Source organism: Pantherophis guttatus, chromosome 17 (assembly GCF_059756535.1).
Source record: "Pantherophis guttatus breed Tessera chromosome 17, ASM5975653v1, whole genome shotgun sequence".
Lineage (NCBI taxonomy): Eukaryota > Metazoa > Chordata > Lepidosauria > Squamata > Colubridae > Pantherophis > Pantherophis guttatus.
Window position 1 is genome coordinate 3,586,297 of NC_142079.1, and position 20,171 is coordinate 3,606,467.

The 20,171-nt window shown below is 46.4% G+C and overlaps 3 protein-coding genes across 8 annotated transcripts in view; 1 reads left to right on the forward strand and 2 right to left on the reverse strand.

Annotated features, from left to right (window-relative positions):
* Positions 1-816, forward strand: part of UQCR10 (ubiquinol-cytochrome c reductase, complex III subunit X) — a 2,273-nt gene extending 1,457 nt beyond the window's left edge. The window contains exon 2 of the mRNA XM_034426155.3: positions 558-816. Within this exon, the coding sequence (XP_034282046.1) occupies positions 558-605 (48 nt within the window). The 3' untranslated portion in view covers positions 606-816. The remainder of the gene's footprint in view (positions 1-557) is intronic.
* The window catches only part of ZMAT5 (zinc finger matrin-type 5), a 22,167-nt gene extending 13,772 nt beyond the window's left edge, over positions 1-8,395 (reverse strand). Inside the window, exon 1 of one of the 2 annotated variants that reach the window (XM_087880494.1) lies at positions 8,311-8,395. The gene's annotated coding sequence lies outside the window, so the exon portion shown is untranslated. The remainder of the gene's footprint in view (positions 1-8,310) is intronic. The other variant, XM_087880496.1, reaches the window with a different exon arrangement.
* Positions 3,652-20,171, reverse strand: part of ASCC2 (activating signal cointegrator 1 complex subunit 2) — a 26,994-nt gene continuing 10,474 nt past the window's right edge. For all 5 annotated transcript variants that reach the window (XM_034426135.3, XM_087880484.1, XM_034426136.3 and 2 more), the window contains exons 6-19: positions 20,009-20,076; positions 19,421-19,531; positions 18,691-18,803; positions 17,903-17,977; positions 17,597-17,704; positions 16,497-16,565; positions 14,786-14,860; positions 13,568-13,742; positions 12,356-12,570; positions 10,739-10,858; positions 9,443-9,667; positions 7,890-7,989; positions 4,864-4,940; positions 3,652-4,046 (exon numbers count right to left, since the gene is read on the reverse strand). In XM_034426135.3, the coding sequence (XP_034282026.3) occupies positions 3,875-4,046; positions 4,864-4,940; positions 7,890-7,989; positions 9,443-9,667; positions 10,739-10,858; positions 12,356-12,570; positions 13,568-13,742; positions 14,786-14,860; positions 16,497-16,565; positions 17,597-17,704; positions 17,903-17,977; positions 18,691-18,803; positions 19,421-19,531; positions 20,009-20,076 (1,703 nt within the window). In that variant the 3' untranslated portion in view covers positions 3,652-3,874. The remainder of the gene's footprint in view (positions 4,047-4,863; positions 4,941-7,889; positions 7,990-9,442; positions 9,668-10,738; positions 10,859-12,355; positions 12,571-13,567; positions 13,743-14,785; positions 14,861-16,496; positions 16,566-17,596; positions 17,705-17,902; positions 17,978-18,690; positions 18,804-19,420; positions 19,532-20,008; positions 20,077-20,171) is intronic.

Sequence of the window (20,171 nt, forward strand, 5' to 3'; positions counted from 1 at the left end):
CTAAAAGGGGATGAAAATTTAGGTGTGTCTTATACACCGAATGTAGCCCCGCCCACCCTTTGGCCTCTGCCTCCCAGCAGTTTACCTCCTTGCAGCAAGCAGCAAGAAGAAACAGCTCTTTTCAGCTTCAGCACAGCCTAATTAGCACTAGTTGATTGGATCGGCTTCCCAACTCTCAGTTGTTTTGCAGCAGCCTCTGCTGCTTGCTGCAATTGCTGGAGCAGATTTTTTCCCCCTTGTGCTAATCAAGCTGTGCTGAAAACGAAACTGAAAGTAAAGAAGGCTGTTTGCTGCAATGAGGCAAAATTGCTCAGAGGCAGAGATAGGGAGATTTCTTTTTCTTTTCCTCACCAAAAAAGGTAGGTGCATCTTATACGGTACTTTCCTCTTTTAGGCACCTTAAGTACTTTGGGGGAGGCAGGGTGCGGGGTAGGTAACAAGCTAGCGAATTCCATTCTGCGTCCTGCGTGGGCTGCGATTGTGGAATGATGTTTTGTTTCATAGCGATCGAGCGTTCCCCAAGTATCTTAATTCCATGCTTGTTTGTGTCTCTGCAGAGACTCTGGAAAGACATCAAGCACAAATACGAGATCAAGCAGGACTGAGGCACGGCCAGCAAAACCCTGGATTCCGGTTGGATCCTCCGCCATCTTCACCCAATAGCCCTTTGGTTTGCCGCCAGCTGTTTGTCCAGCAGATGTTCATCCTTGCACGATGGCCCGGTGTGCGCGACTCCCCAAGCGATGAAGAGATTCAAATGACTTTTTTCTTTTGGCTGAAAAACAGCTTAATAAAATGCACTCTCTGAGACAAGTATATTCTGGACTACCTTGTGTCACTTGGAAGTTGCGGAATGCCCCGGAGAGGGGGGGGGGGCGTTTGGCAAATGCTTTGTTGTGGGTATTGTCGTTTTGTTTTGTTTTTTTCTTTCAATCCAGTCATCTAGTAGTGAAGTTGTAGCGCAAGATGCAGCAAAAGTTATCATATCACCAAAAGCCTTGGTGGTGCAGCGGACTAAGTGCTGTTATGTAGCACTTAGCTGCCTGCAATTAGTGCGAGTTCAAATCTCACCAGGCTCAAGGTTGACTCAGCCTTCCATCCTTCCGAGGTAGGTAAAATGAGGACCCGGATTGTGGGGGCAATAAGCTGACTTTGTATAAAAAAGAACACCACTTAGGGGGGCCAAAAGCCCTAATAAACAGGTATATACAAAAGAATGAAGGCTATTGCTATAAGTGCGTTGTAAGCCGCCCTGAGTCTTTGGAGAAGGGCGGCATATAAATTGAACTAATAAATAAATAATAAATAAATAAATATATCTTGCTTGCAGCTTTGGGTTGGAATCGCCCGTTAGATATAACAAAGCTTGTCATATTAAATTTTGACTTTCCCATTTCAAGGGTCACTTTATGTCACGGGTGATCTTCAATTTACAACTATTCTGTTTAGGGACCCAAATTACGACGGTGGGGGGGGGAAGGGAATAACTTATGGCCAGTTTTCACACTTAACTCCACAATCGCGATCAAAATACAGCTGCTTTGGCAACTTGGCATGTATATTATGACAACTGGCAGGGTCCTGGGATCCCGTGATCACAATTTGTAACCTTCCCAGCCGGCTTCCAACAAGCAAAGTTGGTGGTGGGGGAGCTAGATTCACTTAATGGCCGTATGGTTCACTTCCAAACGGCAGTGATTTGCTTAACGACTGGCAAAAAGGTTGTAGAATGGGGCAAAACTCAACCACTGCCTTGTTTAGCGATGGAAAATGTGGTTGGGAGCCTGTGATTCTATATTAAACATTCAGAGTTGACTTAGCCTGTCCTCTTGCATGAGATACAGGCTGTTCTATTTCTTTTAATATGTAACATTCCCTGTGCGTGCATGCATGCCTGCGCACATACACATGTTCTGGGGGAAAGGGGGTTGTTCCAATATTTGAGGGGCTACCACAGAGAGGAGGGGGTCAAGCTATTCTCCAAAGCACCCGAAGGCCAGACAAGGAATAATGGATGGAAACTGAACAAGGAGAGATTCAACCTAGAAATAAGGAGAATTTTTCTGACAATGAGAACAATCAACCCATAAGTTGCCACCAGAGCTTCATCACTGGAGGCTTTCAAGAAGAGATTGGACTGCCATCTGTCAGAAATGGTGTAGGATCTTCTGCTTGAGCGGGGGGGTTGGACTAGATGACCTATAAGGTCCCTTCCATCTGTTAAATCTGGAGGGGGGGGATGATATTTAAGATTTGTGATCATTCTCAATAAGCTAGCATACGGGTAGGATTATCAACCTTCGTACTTTGATGCTAACAGGCTGAACTAAATTTGTATTAGTTCGAGTGGAAGAGTAGGAAGGATCCGCCCTATTAGGTGTTACTAAGAACCCTAAATCAGTAGTTGCACGCAGACCAGGGTGGATAAAAGTCAATGTTTTTTTAAAAATCAAAAAAATCAGATTTTTTTGATTTAAATCGGATTTTTTTAAATTTATATTGGATTTTTTTGATTTTTATCGAATTTATTTTAATAAAAAACTTTTGGGGTAAAAAATCTATGGTAAGATAGTTTTCTGTTTAAGATACATAAATAATTTAGTTTATTCAGCATGAAATGGAGCTTAGTTATGTAGCATGAGGCTGTATATTTTGCAACACTGGGACTATCGGTGAGTCAACAGTGGGTCAAAGGAGTAGCAGAGATGACAGTTGCTCTTTAAAAATGATTTAAATCGAGTTGATTTAAATCAAGCCTTTTTACTAGTGATTTAAATCATGATTTAAATTGTGATTTAAATCAACTCGATTTAAATCAAATCCACCCTGACACAGACAACTTTTGAGGTGTAAAACCTGGACCCCCAGGTCTTCTGTTAGGTTGCAGGAAAAAATCCACTGAAGCCAAGATGTCAGCAGAAGGGGACTGAATGCGATTTCCTTGTTCGGGAGCAGTTTGAGCCAATGGAAACGGTCCCCATCCCACTCGTGTGATCACAATGCCGAAATGTATTTTATTTGCTGCCCACCTCGCCGTGGGGCTTACAAATTAGACCGCCGGAAGCCAACATTTTGCAGCGCAATATCGAGTTGAGGTGGAAGTTTCAACTCGGCTGGGGAAAAAAAAAAAAAACCCACAGTGGAAGAAAACGTGAGCTGGCTTTTGAGCAGGACTGGCGCCTTGCTGGTGTCCCGCCATCGATCGGGGAAGGGACGGGGGAATAAATGGGCAACGAAGCTGTGTAGCTTTAGGATGGGAAATTGGAAGGGTGGGGGGGAATTGACAGTTAGAAGAGCAGAGCGGTTTGGAATCTGATTTATGTTGGCACGCTGGGATCTTCAAGGCCGATTACCCTGAGAGTGGAATTTCACCAACCCAAACATCTCAGCGTTTCCCAAAACATCTCGGCAATGTCAGATTGGCTATACACATATGGACTATGGGGGTGGGGGTGGGGGTGGGGGAAGGGTTGGGGGGAACCAGAGGGTTCTATAGTGGCGCATGGGAACGTCTGACTGCTGCAATCAGCATCTCTTTAAGTGCTTTTCCACTTCCATCAAATGGGAATCGAGGGTTTCACTTTCCCAGGAGCTCAGACTGAGGCAGGTCTGACAGAGGAACATAATAGGACAACTCAAAAACGGCAAAAGTTTCCGGAGGAGCGGTTTAAAGAAACTGCATTTCTCAACAACGCACAATTTCCACAAGCTGCTCGACACAACCCTATTGGCAGGTCGGTAATCGTGTGTGGATTTGTGCTTCCCTAGGAAAACCATCTTTACAAAAGGCAAGGTGCTTTTTCTCTCCTGGTTGGGGTGGGGTGGGGTGGGGTAGAGCAATTCCAAAACCCGCCTCCCTGGCGCGTCACTTTTTTCAAGACGGGATCATGCCTTTATTGCGCTTCCGGTCGGCCATCGCACGTCTGTTGTGGTTTGCCCTCGCCCCCTTGCTGGCTTCTTTCTTCCGTCGCTCCTGTACCGTCTCTCGGCTTTGGCCGCGGCCCTTGGCAGCACCAGTCACGGCTGCTGAGTTATCCGGCTTTGGCCTGCGAGAGAAAACCGAACTGGGTATGTCTAGTTTAATGGAAAGAAGGACTAGGGGAGACGTGATAGCAGTATTCCAATATTTGAGGGACTGCCACAAAAGAGTGGGAGGTCAAGCTATTCTCCATAGCACCAGAAGGCAGGAGAAGAAACAACGGATGGAAACTAATCAAGGAGAGAAGCAAGCTAGAACTAAAAAAAAATCCCGAACAATTAACCAGCTTCCAGAAGTTATGGGTGCTCTATCACTGGAGGCTTTTAAGAAGAGACTGAACGGCTACCCTATCTTTTGGCGTATAAGACACACTTCCCCCCCTCCCCCCCAAAAGAGGGTGAAAAGAGGGTTTCAGCTTCAGCACAGCCTGATTAGCACAAGCAGCTGATTGTCAGTTGGATCGGCCTCCCGACCATCAGCTGTTTCAGTCTGCAAAGAGATTGCCGTTGCCTATTGCCGGCCTCCGCTGTTTGCTGCAAGGAGGCAAATTGCTGGGAGGCAGAGGCAGATTTTTTTTTTTTCTTGTTTTCCTCCCCAAAAAAGGTAGGTGCGTCTTATAGTCCAGAGCGTTTTATACTCCGAAAAAATACGGTATTTGTCTGAAATGGCACAGGGCCTCCTGCCTGAGAAGGGGTTGGATTAGAAGACCCCCCCAAGGTCTCTTCCAGATCTATTATTCCATGTTCTAAATATCTGGTACCCTCTAATTGGGCGGGAACTGCTACTCCCAGACTACCAAGCCATCTTGGCAATATGCAATCCTAGATTGGATGCCTGGAACTCAGGACAAAGTGGGGGGGGGGGTTCTTTGGGGGAATCCTTACCCTTTCCTTGCGAGGAAGGTCACCCGCCTGGCCTCCGCTCGCTCCCGCAGCACTGCTGGATCTTGAACGAAGTGATCCTGTTACCAAGGAAAAAGATATAGTATGTGGACATTACATCATATTGTTACCTGCTGCTATGTTGCAGATCTCTTTGATCCTTTTACATGGTCAATTTGATCATGGTTTTATTTATTACTGCTTTTATGAACTGTTTTTATATTGTTCCTGAATGATTCATGTATTGTTCTACGAACCGGTAAGAAGTTTTGTTATCTGTGGATTGATTATGCATGGCTGACTTAGATTGGTAAAAGACTATGAATTTGCTTTGCTCTATAAGTAAACTACTTTAGAAACCAGTTTGTATGCAGTTTATTCACAACTACTCTCAGCACCGTTTCCGTGCGCAAAACTCTACGCTCTGCTTCATAACCGTTCCTGGTTATCTCACAACTATATCCTTAACATGATTGGTAGTAAAAAAATGCTTTAATTTTTTTTAAAAAAAAGTTCCGACATTGCCCGGCACAGCTGATTGTCGCACAGCTGATCTTTGGAACTTTTAAAATACTTTTTTAGCATTTTTTTACTACGGTTTGGGCGAATAGGTAGTAAAGAAATGCTAAACAAAAAAAAAAAAGTTAAAAAAAGTTCCATTTAAAAAGTTCCTTTTTAAATGCTTAAAAAGTACAACAATCAACTGGGCGACAGCTGATTGTCGTACTTTTAAAGCATTTTTTTACTACCGGTTCAGGCGAACGATAGCAATTTTTACTACCAGTTCAGGCAAACTGGCCCGAACCAAGAGCCTTGATAGTACAGTGGTTTAGTGCACCCTGTTATTAACACAGCTGCCTGCAATTTCTGCTGGTTAGAATCTCTCCAAGGCTCAAGGTTGACTCAGCCTTCCATCCTTTCTAAGGTAGGTAAATTGAGGATCCAGTTTGTGGGGGCAATAAGCTGACTTTGTATAAAATATACAAAAGAATGAAGGCTATTGCTTAACGCATTGTAAGCCGCCCTGAATCTCCGGAGAAGGGCGGCATATAAATCAAATTTAAAAAAAAAAAAAATCACCCCTGCCTGTATATGTATAGATATAGATATACAAAACGCAAAGTTTCTTTTTCGTATCTACCAGTTCCTCCAGAGACAGAGCAGGCTTGAGAATAGATGACTTCATAAAATGTTAAGTGCCAGCCTTTTGAGCGTCTACCATTAAAATATTCTCCCTCCAAGGACCAGAACTGTCAACTCCATGGCATGTGGACACCGGACACCGTGACTCAAGGGATAGCTGGTACGGCCACCCACTGAGCCAGCTGTCTTGCCTCCTGGAAATTCAGACTTTTTCCCAGGCTAATGGCTGCAGAGGTATGTTCTGCAAGAGGAAACACCTTGACGATTGCTTTGTCATGCTGGCCACCAGAGACAAAAGGAGGAATGAGACATGGTGAACTGGGTCTTCCAATGTTCCTTCTTGTATGGTCAGAAAAGTTTCAGCCATGTCTCTAATTATTCCTACCTCCAAGCTCCTGCCTTACTAGGGTCCAGCAAGGAGTTCATGCTTTCTCTGGATCCTTTCTCTGGACCTTTCTCAAGAGCACAAGATAATACTGGTGATATGTTTCTAGACCAGTCCATAGTGAAAGGGATCTAATCAAGCTTCCCTCCTTGAGATGAGGAAGGTCGCTTGCCTAGAGAGGGGTGAGGTGGGGTAGGGAGTTCGAAGCGAATAAGTGCTTGCTGAAAAAACTTCAAGTGATTTATATGAACCATTCATAGCAGTAGAGGACCATTATTGGGGTGAAATCCAGCAGGTTCTGACAGGTTCTGGCAAACTGGTAGCGGAAATTTTGAGTAGATCGGACAACCGGCAAATGCCACCTCTGGCTGGCCCCAGAGTGGGGAGGGAATGGGGATTCTGCAGTATCCTTCCCCTGGAGTGGGGAGGGAATGGAGATTTTGCAGTATCCTTCCCCTGCCACACCCACCAAGCCACACCATGCCCACCGGCCACGTCCACAGAACTGGTAGTAAAAAAATTTGGATTTCACCACTGATCAACAGTGGTGATCAACAGTAAACAGCCACCCACTCTCAAGGGTTTTTTTCCCCCCTACCAAGTTGAGCCCTGGTGGTGCAGCAGACTAAAGCACTGTTATTAACATCAGCTGCAAGTACAAATCTCGCCATGGTTAAGGTTGACTCAGCCTTCCATCCTTTCTAATTAGGTGAAATGAGGACCCAGTTTGTGGGGGCAATAAGCTGACTTTGTATAAAATATACAAAAGTATGAAGGCTATTGCTTAACGCATTGTAAGCCGCCTTGAGTTTCTGGAGAAGGGCGGCATATAAATCAAATAAAAAAAAATATATAGTTTTCCCAGAGAATAGAGACATTCTCCAGTGTGCTGAGTAGGACCGAGTAGTGTGCTACTTAATAGTACTTAGTACTATTACTTAGTACTATTACTTAGTATGATTACTTAGTATTATTACTTAGCAATTAGCTAATATTATTACTTAGTATCCTGTTTCCCCGAAAATAAGACCCAAACGGAAAATAAGTCCTAGCATGATTTTTCAGGATGCTCGTAATATAAGCCCCACCCCAAAATAAGCCCCACTTAAGATTGTCAGCCAGATGGGTGCATTTAGTACCGTATTTCCCCCCAAAATAAGACCTAAACAGAAAATAAGCCCTAATGCGTCTTTTGGAGCAAAAATTAATATAAGACCCGGTCTTATTTTCGGGGAAACACAGTATCATTACTTAGTATTATTACTTAGTAGTACTGAGTAGTGTGCTATTTAAGAGACAGTCCTTCCTTAACAAAGAGGGAAGGGAACCATTCCTTGTTGCTCATTTTGGAGGTCGCAAAATTTCTCACTCGAGACAACTTGGAGGAGCTGCGGCTTCTGCTCTCTTCCGAGCTCCCGGGAGCTACCTATCCTTTTTTCCTGTTCGAACGGCAGGACTGTTCCACAGCCTCTTCCCTCCCTCCAGAATTCCAGATCGTCACCTTTGTTGCCTCTTTGTCCTCCATCTCTTCTTCTTCATCCTCCTCTTCCTCCGGCTCCTCTTCTTCTTTCGACCTCAGGACTTGCGGGATGGTGAACGGCCTTCAGGAAGATGGGACAATCACACAGTCAGACTCATCAAGAGCGGAATGGGGCAACTCGGCCACGGCCAATTAGTCACAGCCCGTTAGCCGTGGCCAATTCACCACGGCCAACTCTCCACAGCCAATTTAGAATAGAATAGGAGAAGAGAGTTGGAAGGGACCATGGAGGTCTTCTAGTCCGTTTCAAAGCCGAAGAGCCAGCGCTGTCCGAAGACGTCTCCATGGTCATGTGGCCGGCATGACTCAACGCCAAAGGCGCACGGAATGCTGTTCCCTTCCCACCAAAGGTGGTCCCTGTTTTTCTACTTGCATTTTTTACCTGCTTTCGAACTGCTAGGTTGGCAGAAGCTGGGACAAGTCACAGGAGCTCACCCCGTTACGCGGCACTAGGGACTCGAACCGCTTTCAATCAACAAGCTCAGCAGTCTTAGCCACTGAGCCACCATGTCCCCTTGGTCTCTCGATCAATGATGGTGAACCTTTTAGAGACCGAGTGCCCAAACTGCAACCCAAACCCCACTTATTTATCGCGAATTGCCAATACGGCAATTTAACCTGAATAATGAGGTTTGACTACCTAAAATAATGATAAACAAGGCAGAGTTCAGCTACATAAGAGCCTTCTATCGTTCTATCATAAATAAGAGCCTTGGTGGCGCAGCAGATTAAAGTACTGTTAAAGTAGCACCAGCTGCCTGCAATTACTGCAAGTTCGAATCTCACCAGGCTCAGGGTTGACTCAGCCTTCCATCCTTCCGAGGTAGGTAAAATGAGGACCCGGATTGTGGGGGCAATAAGCTGACTTTGTATAAAAAAAGAACAGCTCTTACGGGGGGGGCGAAAGCCCTACTAAGCAGGTATATTTATTTATTTATTTATCAAATTTCTATACCGCCCTACTCCCGAAGGACTCAGGGCGGTGAACAGCCAAGATAAAATACAGATAATACAAACCATTAAAAGTCCATTAAAATTATTAAATATTTTGGCCGAAAAACAAATTTAAAACACCCCATTTATAAAACAAATTAAACGATTTACAAAAGTATGAAGGCTAATTGCTTAACGCATTGTAAGCCGCCCTGAGTCTCCGGAGAAGGGCGGCATCTAAATCGAACCAATAAATAAACAAACAAACAAACAAACAAACAAACTGTTCTAAGAAAAACATGATAAATGCACTTTTATGCCCCTTCATTTTTTTTCCTGCTTTTGAAATACTTTGAAAACTTTTGTAATATCTTTCTCTCTCTCCCTCTCTCTCTCTCTCCCTCCCTCCCTCCCTCTTTACTCCCTGTGGGAGAAACTGCAATGGAGCTGGGCTAGGCCGATGGCACACACGCCCATAGAGAGGGCTGAGTGCCACCTCCACCACGCATGCCAGAGGTTCCCCACCACTGGTTTAGATCCCCATTGGAAAGCGGAGATGGCGCAGGTGGCTGCTGGCTTACCTTCTGCTGATCAGCTCATCGTCGGAGTCCGCATCGTTTGCTCCCACCTGGTTGCCATCGTAGGTGTCGTCGTATTCGTCCTCGTAATCCTCCTGGGAGAAGAGGCGACCCCCGCTCGGTTCGGGGACCTCTTCAACGATCACGGAGTATTGGCTGTAGCGTTCCCTCTGCTCCTGCACCAGGCGCTTGTCGTTCAGCAAGCTTTTCGTGGTGGATTTGTCGCTCCTGCATCCGTGGAGAGGAATACGAACGAAAACTCAAGGGTACCAAAACTTGTGGTCATGTGGATGGGAGGCATCCTTTTATTTAAACATTTGACTTTTACCAATTGGAAAAAAAAGAAGAGCTCAGGGTTGAACGGTGGGCTCCTGGCTGCTGTGTCCTGAGCTTGGTTGTTTTTGTTGAAGCGTGAATCAGCCTCATTTCCCCCCCTGGGGAAACTGTAATTAATTAAGAGGTGAATGGATCTTGTTTTCCATGGTGTATACTCTCAAAGAAAGAAAACCCGAAGTATATATTCCAAGAAACATTTTATTGTAAAAGTAAAAAACTAGCTAACTACATCTTACCGGCATTCTTATCACACAGATGGACAAAGGAAGTAAGAAAAGAAAGAACGTAGATATGCGCAGTAGTCCCATGTCTTACAAGACCAGTTTTATCTCTATTACTATAGATAAGGTTCTCTGGCCAGGCTACCGTAAATCTTAGGATGAAAGCTCAGCTGGCAAACACTTAACGCAGTGACAGTTTTCTTGCAGACATTTCGTTACCCAAATTAGTAACATCATCAGCGCTAGGAGGGAGTGGGGTTTGCGGAGAGGAGAAGAAAAGTGGAAGAGGAGGAGGAGAAGAAAGAGGAGAAGGAGGAGGAGGATTCTCGGGTGCTTGGTGCTCTCTGAGCTTGATTGTTTTCTCACAGATCTTTCATAACCAACTAGGTAACATCATCAGTGCTAGTAAGGAATGGGAGTTTCCCCTTGTAGCACTGATGATATTACCTAGTTGGTTATGAAAGGTCTGCGAGAAAACAACCAAGCTCAGAATAGCACCAAGGAGCCCATGTTTCACTTGGATACAGATAGTCTTACAATCATTTGTTTAGTGACTATTCAAACTTACAAACTTACACTCCAGGGGAAGGATACTGCAAAATCTCCATTCTCTCCCCACTCCAGGCGAAGGATACTATAAAACCTTCGTCCGAAGCGGCTGATTACCACCTCTGGTCCCACATCTTAAAGCTGATAACACGGTGGAGAAACCCTGGATTGGATGAGAACAGCGCAAGCTCACCTTTTGCCTTTCTGAATCCGAGAGACATCCACCGCATCCTTGCTGAAAACATCGAACTCGTCATCCTGGAAAACGTTGCATCGGGAAGTGACAAGCGGAGTCGGGTCTGGTTTCACAGGCCTGGCAGAAAGAGTTGTGGTTAAAAACCAAACGAACAAAAAATCAGCAGCAACAAAAGTCTTCGTTTCCAGAAATACAAGGCACAAATCTTTCCGGAAACATGTCGCCGTTTTTAGGGCTGCAAAACCGCTCCCTGAATGGGAGCCTATGGGATGGAGTGTCATAAGGAGGAGGGAGGGGGACATGCCAAGAGAGGAAGAGGCAACTCAGCCAAGATATCAGGTGTGAGAGAAAGAGGGTGAAGACAGCTCCTTCTTAAGAGTTCCCAGAGTATATATCGTGGATACAGAGAGTGGAGTCCTCAGTCTGGCAAGATTCTGTCTACAGGTGTGAAACGATAAGGAACTCGGCTCGGAAGTATCCCCATGTGTCACTCTTTGTTTGGGGACCGAGGAATCCTGGGAGTTTGGAGTCCACATGTGGTGACTGAAGAATTTTGGGAGTTGAAGTCCACATAGGATGTGATGGAATGTAGTTTTAGAGGTGGATCCCCAGGAGGGAGGGGCTGCATTCCAGAGGAGGAAGAGGCAACTCATGTCTGGATATTATGTGTGAGAGAAAGAAGGCGAGGGCAGCTCCTCCTTAATAGTTCCCAGTGTATACTATAGATGCAGAGAAAAGAATCCTTAGTCTGGCAAGATTCTTTCTACAGGTGTGAAATGATAAGGAACTCGGCTCAGAAGTATCACCATGTGTCATTCTTTGTTTGGGGCCTGACACATGGTGGATGAAGAATTTTGGGAGTTTGAAGTCCACACATGATGTGATGGAATGTAGTTATGGAGGTGGATCCCCAGGAGGGAGGGGCTGCATTCCAGAGGAGGAAGAGGCAACTCAGTCTGGATATTATGTGTGAGAGAAAGTGGGTGAGGGCAGCTCCTCCTTAATAGTTCCCAGTGTATACTGTAGATGCAGAGAAAAGAATCCTCAGTCTGGTAAGATTCTGTCTACAGGTGTGAAACAATAAAGTGCCTGTTGATGACCTGTTGATGAACATCAACTAGTAGTCAGAAGACATGATGAAAGCTCCTTAATTTCACAACACATGAACAAACTCAACTGTAGTTTCATTTGGGAAACTGTGACCATCCTAGATTAAACCAGGGGTGAAATGCTACCGGTTCATGTCTCTGCCCACTTGCCCAGTTGTCGTTACTTCCTGGTTTTAACCAGGAAGTAACCTGTCTTTTACCCTCTGTGCATGCACAGAAGGGTTTGCGCATGTGCAGAGGATCCGTGTGCACATGTGACGCACGCGTGCGCAAGCAGAGCAAATGACGCGCGCATGGTGCGTGCACTTCCAAACTGGTAGTAGGTAGGTAAGTAGATTTCACCCCTGGATCAAACCAAATCCAAAATCTTCAGAGAATTCCTGGAGGCCTGCCATTCAGACAAATCAGCCATCAACAGGCACATAGAAATAAAGGACATCTCCATACTACTCAAAAGAGATTCACATCCCTGAATTAAAAAAAAAAAAAGTCCTTCCAACTTTACCTAGGCATAGTTCTGTCAAGCGTCTGTAGGGAGGCCGTCAACTTGTCCTCTAGAAGGTTGTTGATGACGTGTTCCACGTTGTAGTTGTACTCCTCCAAGCAGGCCAGGACGAAGCCTTCTCCAAGGTCAGGGAGCAGATCCTTCACCTGAGAGATCAGGGAATCCAGCTCTACTCCAGAGATAGGGGCTACGGGAGCTGCAGCTGCTCCAGCACACTAGACAGATCAAATCAATAAGCCATGTTACATACACCGAGAGGATGAAAAAGTCCAACTGAGAAGCACCCCAAATACACCTAAATCAAATGCAGCAACCATCCGTTAACCCAAATTCTGATTTTCTGTCCCACTGCAAACCAGCGTCCATCCTTGTTAACCTTGTGCTCCACAAGGTTAACAGAACAAAATAACAGAGTTGGAAGCGCAAGCCCTTGCCCAGGCAGGAAACCCTACACCACTTCAGACAAATGGTTATCCAACATCTTCTTAAAAACTTCCAGTGTTGGAGCATTCACAACTTCTGGTGGCAAGCAGTTCCACTGATTAATTGTTCTCACTGTCAGGAAGTTTCTCCTTAGTTCTAAGTTGCTTCTCTCCTTGATGAGTTTCCACCCGTTGCTTCTTGTCCTGCCCTCAGGTGCTTTGGAGAATAGCTTGACTCCCTCTTCTTTGGGGCAGCCCCTGAGATATTGGAAGACTGCTATCATGTCCCCCTTAGTCCTTCTCTTCATTAAACTAGACATACCCAGTTCCTGCAATTGTTCTTCCTATGTTTTAGCCTCCGGTCCCCTAATCCTCTTGGTTGCTCTTCTCTGCACTCTTTCTAGAGTCTCCACATCTTTTTTACATCGTGGCGACCAAAACTGGATGCCGTATTCCAAGTGTGGCCTTATTACCAAGGCCTTATAAAGTGGTATTCACACTTCATGTGATCTTGATACTATCCCTCTCTTGATGCAGCCTAGAACTGTGTTGGCTTTTTTGGCAGCTGCTTACGGTAGATGCCCTCAGGAAGAAGGCAAGCGTTATTTTCTCTAAGACCCACACAAACTTTCGGATCTATTTTAAGTCTCCCTCTCCTCTGTCCTGGCACCCTGCTTGAAATGGCCCTTCTCAGTTGGCCAACGGTTGACCTAGATAGGTCTCCTCCCTAGAAGAAAGGCCTAAATCGGCCATCTTTGTTGTAGGCTGATGCTCTGCTCCAAACACTTACCTCCAGGCGATCCTGTTCCTCAAAGTGTTCCATTCGCTCTGACGCTCCGGGGACTGTAACGGCCCTGGTTGCGGTTTCAGAGAGGGGTGGATCTTGGATCGTTTTCCTCCTTCTATCTGTTTTGTCCCAGGCACTTTCCACAGCTTGCAAAATGTAAGACGTTCGAGTTTCATCTCTGTCCCATGGTGTCAAGGGCAGATTCCCGATTCTCCGTAGACAACAGAACATTCAATAGCAATAGCGCTTAGACTTATTGTTGTGGCCCGCCAGCAGCCAGCGGAGCTGGTGGCAGACTCAGACAGTGAGGAGGTTGGGGAGGAACATGGGCCAGTCCTGGAGTCTGGAGAAGGCTCTGATGAGGGCTCTGCGTCGGAGGCAGAGAGGGGGCCAGGGCCATCCGACAGTTATTACCTGCCTTCAGAGTCGGACATCAGTGGGGGAGAAGAACAGCTGGAGCCTGTTCCCGATGTGCGCATGCACTGCCAGGAGAAGTGAACAGCTAAGAAACAAGGGCCAACTCGGGAGTAAAGCCACAGGTGGATGATAAATGGCCCCTCCCAGAGGGAATAAAAGAGGAGCAAAAGGGGAGTGGAGTTTGCAGGAGACAATTAATTCGCTTAATTGGTTCGTGACTCCTTGCCAAGTTTTGAAGATATCGGCCTGGCAGCTCTCCAAGCCCGATAAGGTCCGTGACTGTAAATTCTCCCTGGAAAGACTTTGCTGGATGTGAATGAGAGGAATTCACAGTCACTTAATAAAAAGGGTTTTTTTGTCGGGACAAGGAGTCTGCTTCGTGGTTTGGGTCAACGCCTAGGTCAGAACACTTATAGACCGCTTCACCCGTGCTTTTACAGCCCTCTCTAAGCAGTTTACAGAGTCAGCCTATCACCCCCGACAATCTCGGTCTCCTCATTTTACCGACCTTGGAAGGATGGAAGGCTGAGTCAACCTTGGGCCGGTCAGGATCGAACTGCTGGCAGTGGGCAAGAGTTTGCCTGCAATGCTGCATTTTAACCACTGCCCCCACCGGAGCTTAAATAGTAGCTCTGTTGCTACAGGTGGTTCTCAATTTACAACAGTTCGTTTAGTGACCGAAGTTACAACAGCACAAGAGAGACCGATGACCATTTTTTCACACTTACGACGAGCGTGGCATCCCCGTGGTCACGTGATGAAAATGGACAGAACTAACGGGTTCACGTCGGTGCCAAAGGATACAGCGCTGAAGAGGCTTGTTGGAGGAGGCTGACATCATCTGCCAGAGGGAACAGCTCATCGTAATCTCGGAGAAACCTGAAAACAGAGAGAGGCAAATCCCCCCCACCCCATGATTTATAAGGAATAGCAGAGTAACAGAATAACCGAGTTGGAAGGGACTGTGGAGGTCTTTTAGTCCAACTCCCCATGTCATTTCAGACAAATTGCTGTCCAATCTCTTCTTTAAAACCTCCAGTGTTGGACATCCACAACTTCTGGAGGAAAGCAATTCCGCTGATTAACTGTTCTCGCCGTCAGGGTGTTTCTCCTCAATTCCAGGTTGCTTCTCTCCTTTGTAACTTTCCATCCGTTGCTTCTTGTCCTGCCTTCTGGTGCTTTGGAGAAGAGGTTGACTCCCCGCCCCTCAAATATTGGAACACTGCATTCATGTCCCCCCGTCCTCAATCCTTTTCATTAATCTAGACCAGGGATCTGCAACCTTAAACACTCAAAAGAGCCATTTGGACCCGTTTCCCACAGAAAAGAAAACACCGGGAGCCACAAAACCCTTCCCGTGCCTGAACTATTTCTTGAGTGGCCACAAAACTAGCATATGTAGTTGGATTAAATGTTCTGTTTTCTTCTGAAACTTTTCTTTTCTTGGATTTAACTGTGGTTGGCCTACCGGGAGTTGCAAAGGTTTTGGTTACCACCTTTAGAGCGCTCCATGGCATCGGACTGGGGTATTTACGAGACCGCCTTCTGCTACCAATAGCCTCTCACCGACCAGTACGCTCCCATAGAGAGGGGCTTCTCAGGGTGCCGTCGGCCAAACAGTGTCGACTGGCGGCCCCCAGGGGGAGAGCCTTCTCTGTGGGGGCACCTACCATCTGGAACGAGCTCCCCCCAGAGATACAGAGGATCCCGGATCTGCGCACGTTTCGTCGTGCTCTCAAAACTTTTTTATTTCAGCAGGCTGGCCTGGCCTAACTCTCCCTTTTAAATTTTTAAATCGTTTGATTTGTTTTATAAATTGGGTGTTTTAATCTGTGTTTCGGCCAAAATATTTAATAATTTTAAGGGACTTTTAATGTTTGTATTATCTGTATTTTATCTTGGCTGTTCACTGCCCTGAGTCCTCCGGGAGTAGGGCGGTATAGAAATTTGATAAATAAATAAATCATGTGCCGGTGGGTATCACACATTGGCAGTTGTAATATTTTGAGCGACAGGGAGCCGCAGCAGAGGGATGAAAGAGCCACATGCGGCTCCAGAGCCACAGATTGCTGACTCCTGAACTAGACATACCCAGTTCCTGCAACCTCCGAATATGTTTTAGCCTCCAGGTCTCTAAAAGAGGACAAGCTCTGTGACTATTGACCGGAGAGAATGGACCCAAATGTTTGAAGATGTCCGAACAAGGGCTGTGTGTTCACACAAACTGATTTAATTCAGCCAAGGAGCGAGCATAAGGCACCTTGCATAGCCATGCTAAACTTGCTTAGTGTTCAGCTTAATTCGCCGGCCTTTTTTGGTAGAGTGTGGCTTCTCATGTTTTACGAACCCAGCCTTTTTTTTAATTCACTGGATTGCATAAATTTAAGAAAGGGATTAATTTGATTAAGGATGTGGCATATTACAGGGCCATATTCATCTCTCGAGACCAAAAGGGCGGCAAGGCAGAAAATTTTCCAGGTTAACAACGTTCCCGAGTTGCACCCGGGTCTCTCACCTCGTCTCCTGAAGCACGGAGGTGAAAATCTGCAGGAACTCTTCAATGTAGGCCTGGATGTTGTCACAGCTGTAAGAACAAGGTTAATCGTGGCAGGTGGTCCGTGAAAATGACACAGGCAGAGAATCCATGTTTACCTACTTCTAATGCTTTAAGGAAAGGTTAAAGGTTCCCCTCGCACATATGTGCTAGTCGTTCCCGACTCTAGGGGGCGGTGCTCATCTCCGTTTCAAAGCCGAAGAGCCAGCGCTGTCCGAAGACGTCTCCGTGGTCATGTGGCCGACATGACTGAACGTCAAAGGCACATGGAACGCTGTTACCTTCCCACCAAAGGTGGTCCCTATTTTTCTACTCGCATTTTTTTACGTGCTTTCGAACTGCTAGGTTGGCAGAAGCTGGGACAAGCAACAGGAGCTCACCCCGTTACGCGGCACTCGGGATTCGAACCGCTGAACTGCTGACCTTTCGATCGACAAGCTCAGCATCTTAGCCACTGAGCTGCTTGTGCTGAATCAGGCTAATCTGCTGAAGCTGATCAGGCTGTTTGCTAAGGACGCTAGGCAGATGAATGTTGTGGTCCGCTAGCAGCCCGCAGAGCTGGCAGTGGAGTCAGACAGTGAGGAGGTTGGGGAGGAACATGGGGCAGTCCTGGAGTCTGGGGAAGGCCCGGATGAGGGCTCTGCGTCGGAGGCAGAGATGGGGCCAGGGCCATCTGGGAGCGATGCACGGACTCCAGAGCCTGCAGAGGCGGATAGCAGAGAGGCAGAGGAACAGGAGGAGCCTGTTCCTAGTGCACGCATGCGCAGAGCTGCCAGAAGGCAAGAGCAGCTAAAGCAAAAGGGACGACTCGGGAGTAAGGCCAGGCAATGATTGGCCCGCTTAAAAGAGCAGCAAAGGCTCTTGGGCTCTTTGTAGGAAAGCAACGTTGCTAAATCTGTTTTCCAGTCAGCATCTCTTGTTTCTGGACTTTGTGGGGCTTTGCCAAGAAAGGCCTTTGGCAGGGTGCCAAAGAAGATAAAAGTTTGTGATAAGCCCGAAGGACTTTTTCTGAAGGACTTGTTTTGGAATTAATACTCCGAATACTCCGAAAAATACGATACCTGCTTTCCAAAATGGGCTGAAGGCACAGCTGGTGGACTATCATGTGAAACATCTCCACCATCTTCTTCCGAGAATGAGACAGCCTCCTCCATAAATCCGACAGTACTCTAAAAGGGCAGAAAGAGAATCTAGAGACGGTTGTGGACATGACTGCAAGACCTTCGCGGCTTTCAAAGGCAGGGGAACCCAATCCAAATGTGCATCCACCCACCCCCAGCTGGGCTCAAACAGATCCCCGGTACCCTTCAAAGCCGGTCAGAGAAAAAGCGACGGAAAGGATGGGAAAACGAGGCCAAACCACGGACCTGATATTTTCGTGGTGCCGTTTCTTGATAGTGGATTCCAACTCGGGGATCACCAGTTCGTAAAAAGCAGCCAGCCTGCCAACACAAGGAACGAAAGAGCGAGTGGGCTTTTATCGAATGGCCGATCGAATGGCCGGAGGTACCGTATTTTTTGGACTATAAAACGCACTTTTGTGTCTCCCAAAAGGGGGCAAAAATGTCCGTGCATCTTATAGACCGAATATTGCTGAAGCCCCGCCCACCCGCCAGCCATTTTTTTGGTCTCAGCACGCCCTGTTTTCGGGCCTTTTTCCAGCCTTTTTTTGGCCCATTTACGAGGCTTTTTTCGGCTCGTTTTTGAGGCTTTTTTGCCCATTTTGGGGGTGTTTTTGGCCCGTTTTCAGGGCTTTTGGGGGGCTGTTTTGAGACCTTTTTTTGCCCGTTTTGGGGGTGTTTTTGGCCTGTTTTCAGGGCTTTTGGGGGGCTCTTTTTGAGACTTTTGGGGCCCATTTTTGAGGCTTTTTTCAGCCTTTTTTGGCCCATTTTTGAGGCTTTTTTCGGCCCATTTTTGAGGCTTTTTTTGCCCGTTTTGGGGACGTTTTTGGCCCGTTTTCAGGGCTTTTGGGGGGCTGTTTTGAGACCTTTTTTTGCCCGTTTTGGGGACATTTTTGGCCCGTTTTCAGGCCTTTTGGGGGGGCTCTTTTTGAGAGTTTTTGGGGCCATTTTTGAGGCTTTTTTCAGCCCATTTTTTTGGGAAAAACGGGCCAAAAAAAGCCTCAAAAAAACCACCCCGCAGCCCAAATGAATACCTGAAACAGAAGTCGTGCTTCTGGAAAGTCTGGCAAGCTGAGGGAAAGACGTCGAGAAAGGCCCACAGGGTGATGCAGCTGTCACACACGTAGAGGATAATATCTTTCAGCTCCTAGGAAAAGAGAGGAAAAAAAGAGGCATTCCCTGAATTTGGGTTCCAAATAGATGGGGGGGGGGGGGGGAGCTCCAAATCCCATCCTTGCAAGTTCCCATGTGTCTGAATAGCAATAGGCACTTAGACTTATATTGCTTAATTGCTTAATTACAATTGCTTAATGCATTGTAAGCCACCCTGAGTCTCCGGAAAAGGGCGGCATATAAATCGAACCAATAAATAAATAAATAAATAAATAAATAAATAAATAAATAAATAAATAAATAAATAAATAAATATACCGCTTCACAGCCCTCTCTAAGCGGTTTACAGAGTCAGCCTCTGGCCCCCAACAATCTGGGTCCTCATTTTACCCACCTTGGAAGGATGGAAGGCTGAGTCAACCTTGAGCCAGGCAGAATTGAACTGCTGGCAATGGGCAGAGTTAGCCTGCAAAACTATGTTCTAACGGGAGGGAGGGAGGGAGGGAGGGAGGGAGGGAGGGAAGGAAGGAAGGAAGGAAGGAAGGAAGGAAGGAAGGAAAGAAGGAAGGAAGGAAGGAAGGAAGGAAGGAAGGAAGGAAGGAAGGAAGGAAGATAAGGAAAACGGCCTCCCTGCCATTGGACGGTCCTCACCTGCAAAGGTAGCCCCTTTGGAGTCATCCTGACCCTTTCCTCCAGCTTCTGTGGACTGGCTGAAGCCTCTTCGCCTTGCAAGCCACAGGCACGCAGGATGTTGCTGAAAACCTGGAAGGCAAAGGACAGGCGGATAACGGCAGAAGAGAATATTGGTAGAGCGTATTGAGGGTTGAAACTGTGGGGTCCTTGGTGCTCCCTGAGTTCTCTGAGAAACATCTGCAAACATTCTTGCAGATGTTTCATTACCGTACTAGGTAACATCTAGTAGGGGGAGGAGGAGGAAGAAAAGAGGAGGAGGAGGAGAAGGAGGAAGAAAAGAGGAGGAGGAGGAGAAGAAGAAGAGGAGGAGAAGGATGAGGAGAAGAAGGAGGGGGAGGAGGAGAAGAAGGAAGAAGAAGAAGAGGAAGAGGAGGAGGAGAAGAAGAAGAAGAAGAAGAAGAAGAGGAAGAAGAAGAAGAAGAAGAAGAAGAAGAAGAAGAAGAAGTAGTAATAATAGTAGTAGTAGTAGTAGTAGTAGTAGTAGTAGTAGTAGTGTATATATTGTCTCTGAGTAGCTCTCAAATATCCCCAGAGAAGCAAACCAACCTGAAGAATTGTAGGCATGGTTTCATCCAAATCACTGAAGTAACTTGACTGTTGGGTAAAGATGTTTCCTGCGGACAGGGCAGAGAGGCAAAGGAGAGAGAAAGAGAAAGAGAAAAGGCTAGTTAAATGTTCAAAGGTTCCACATTAGCTATGATCTGAAGTG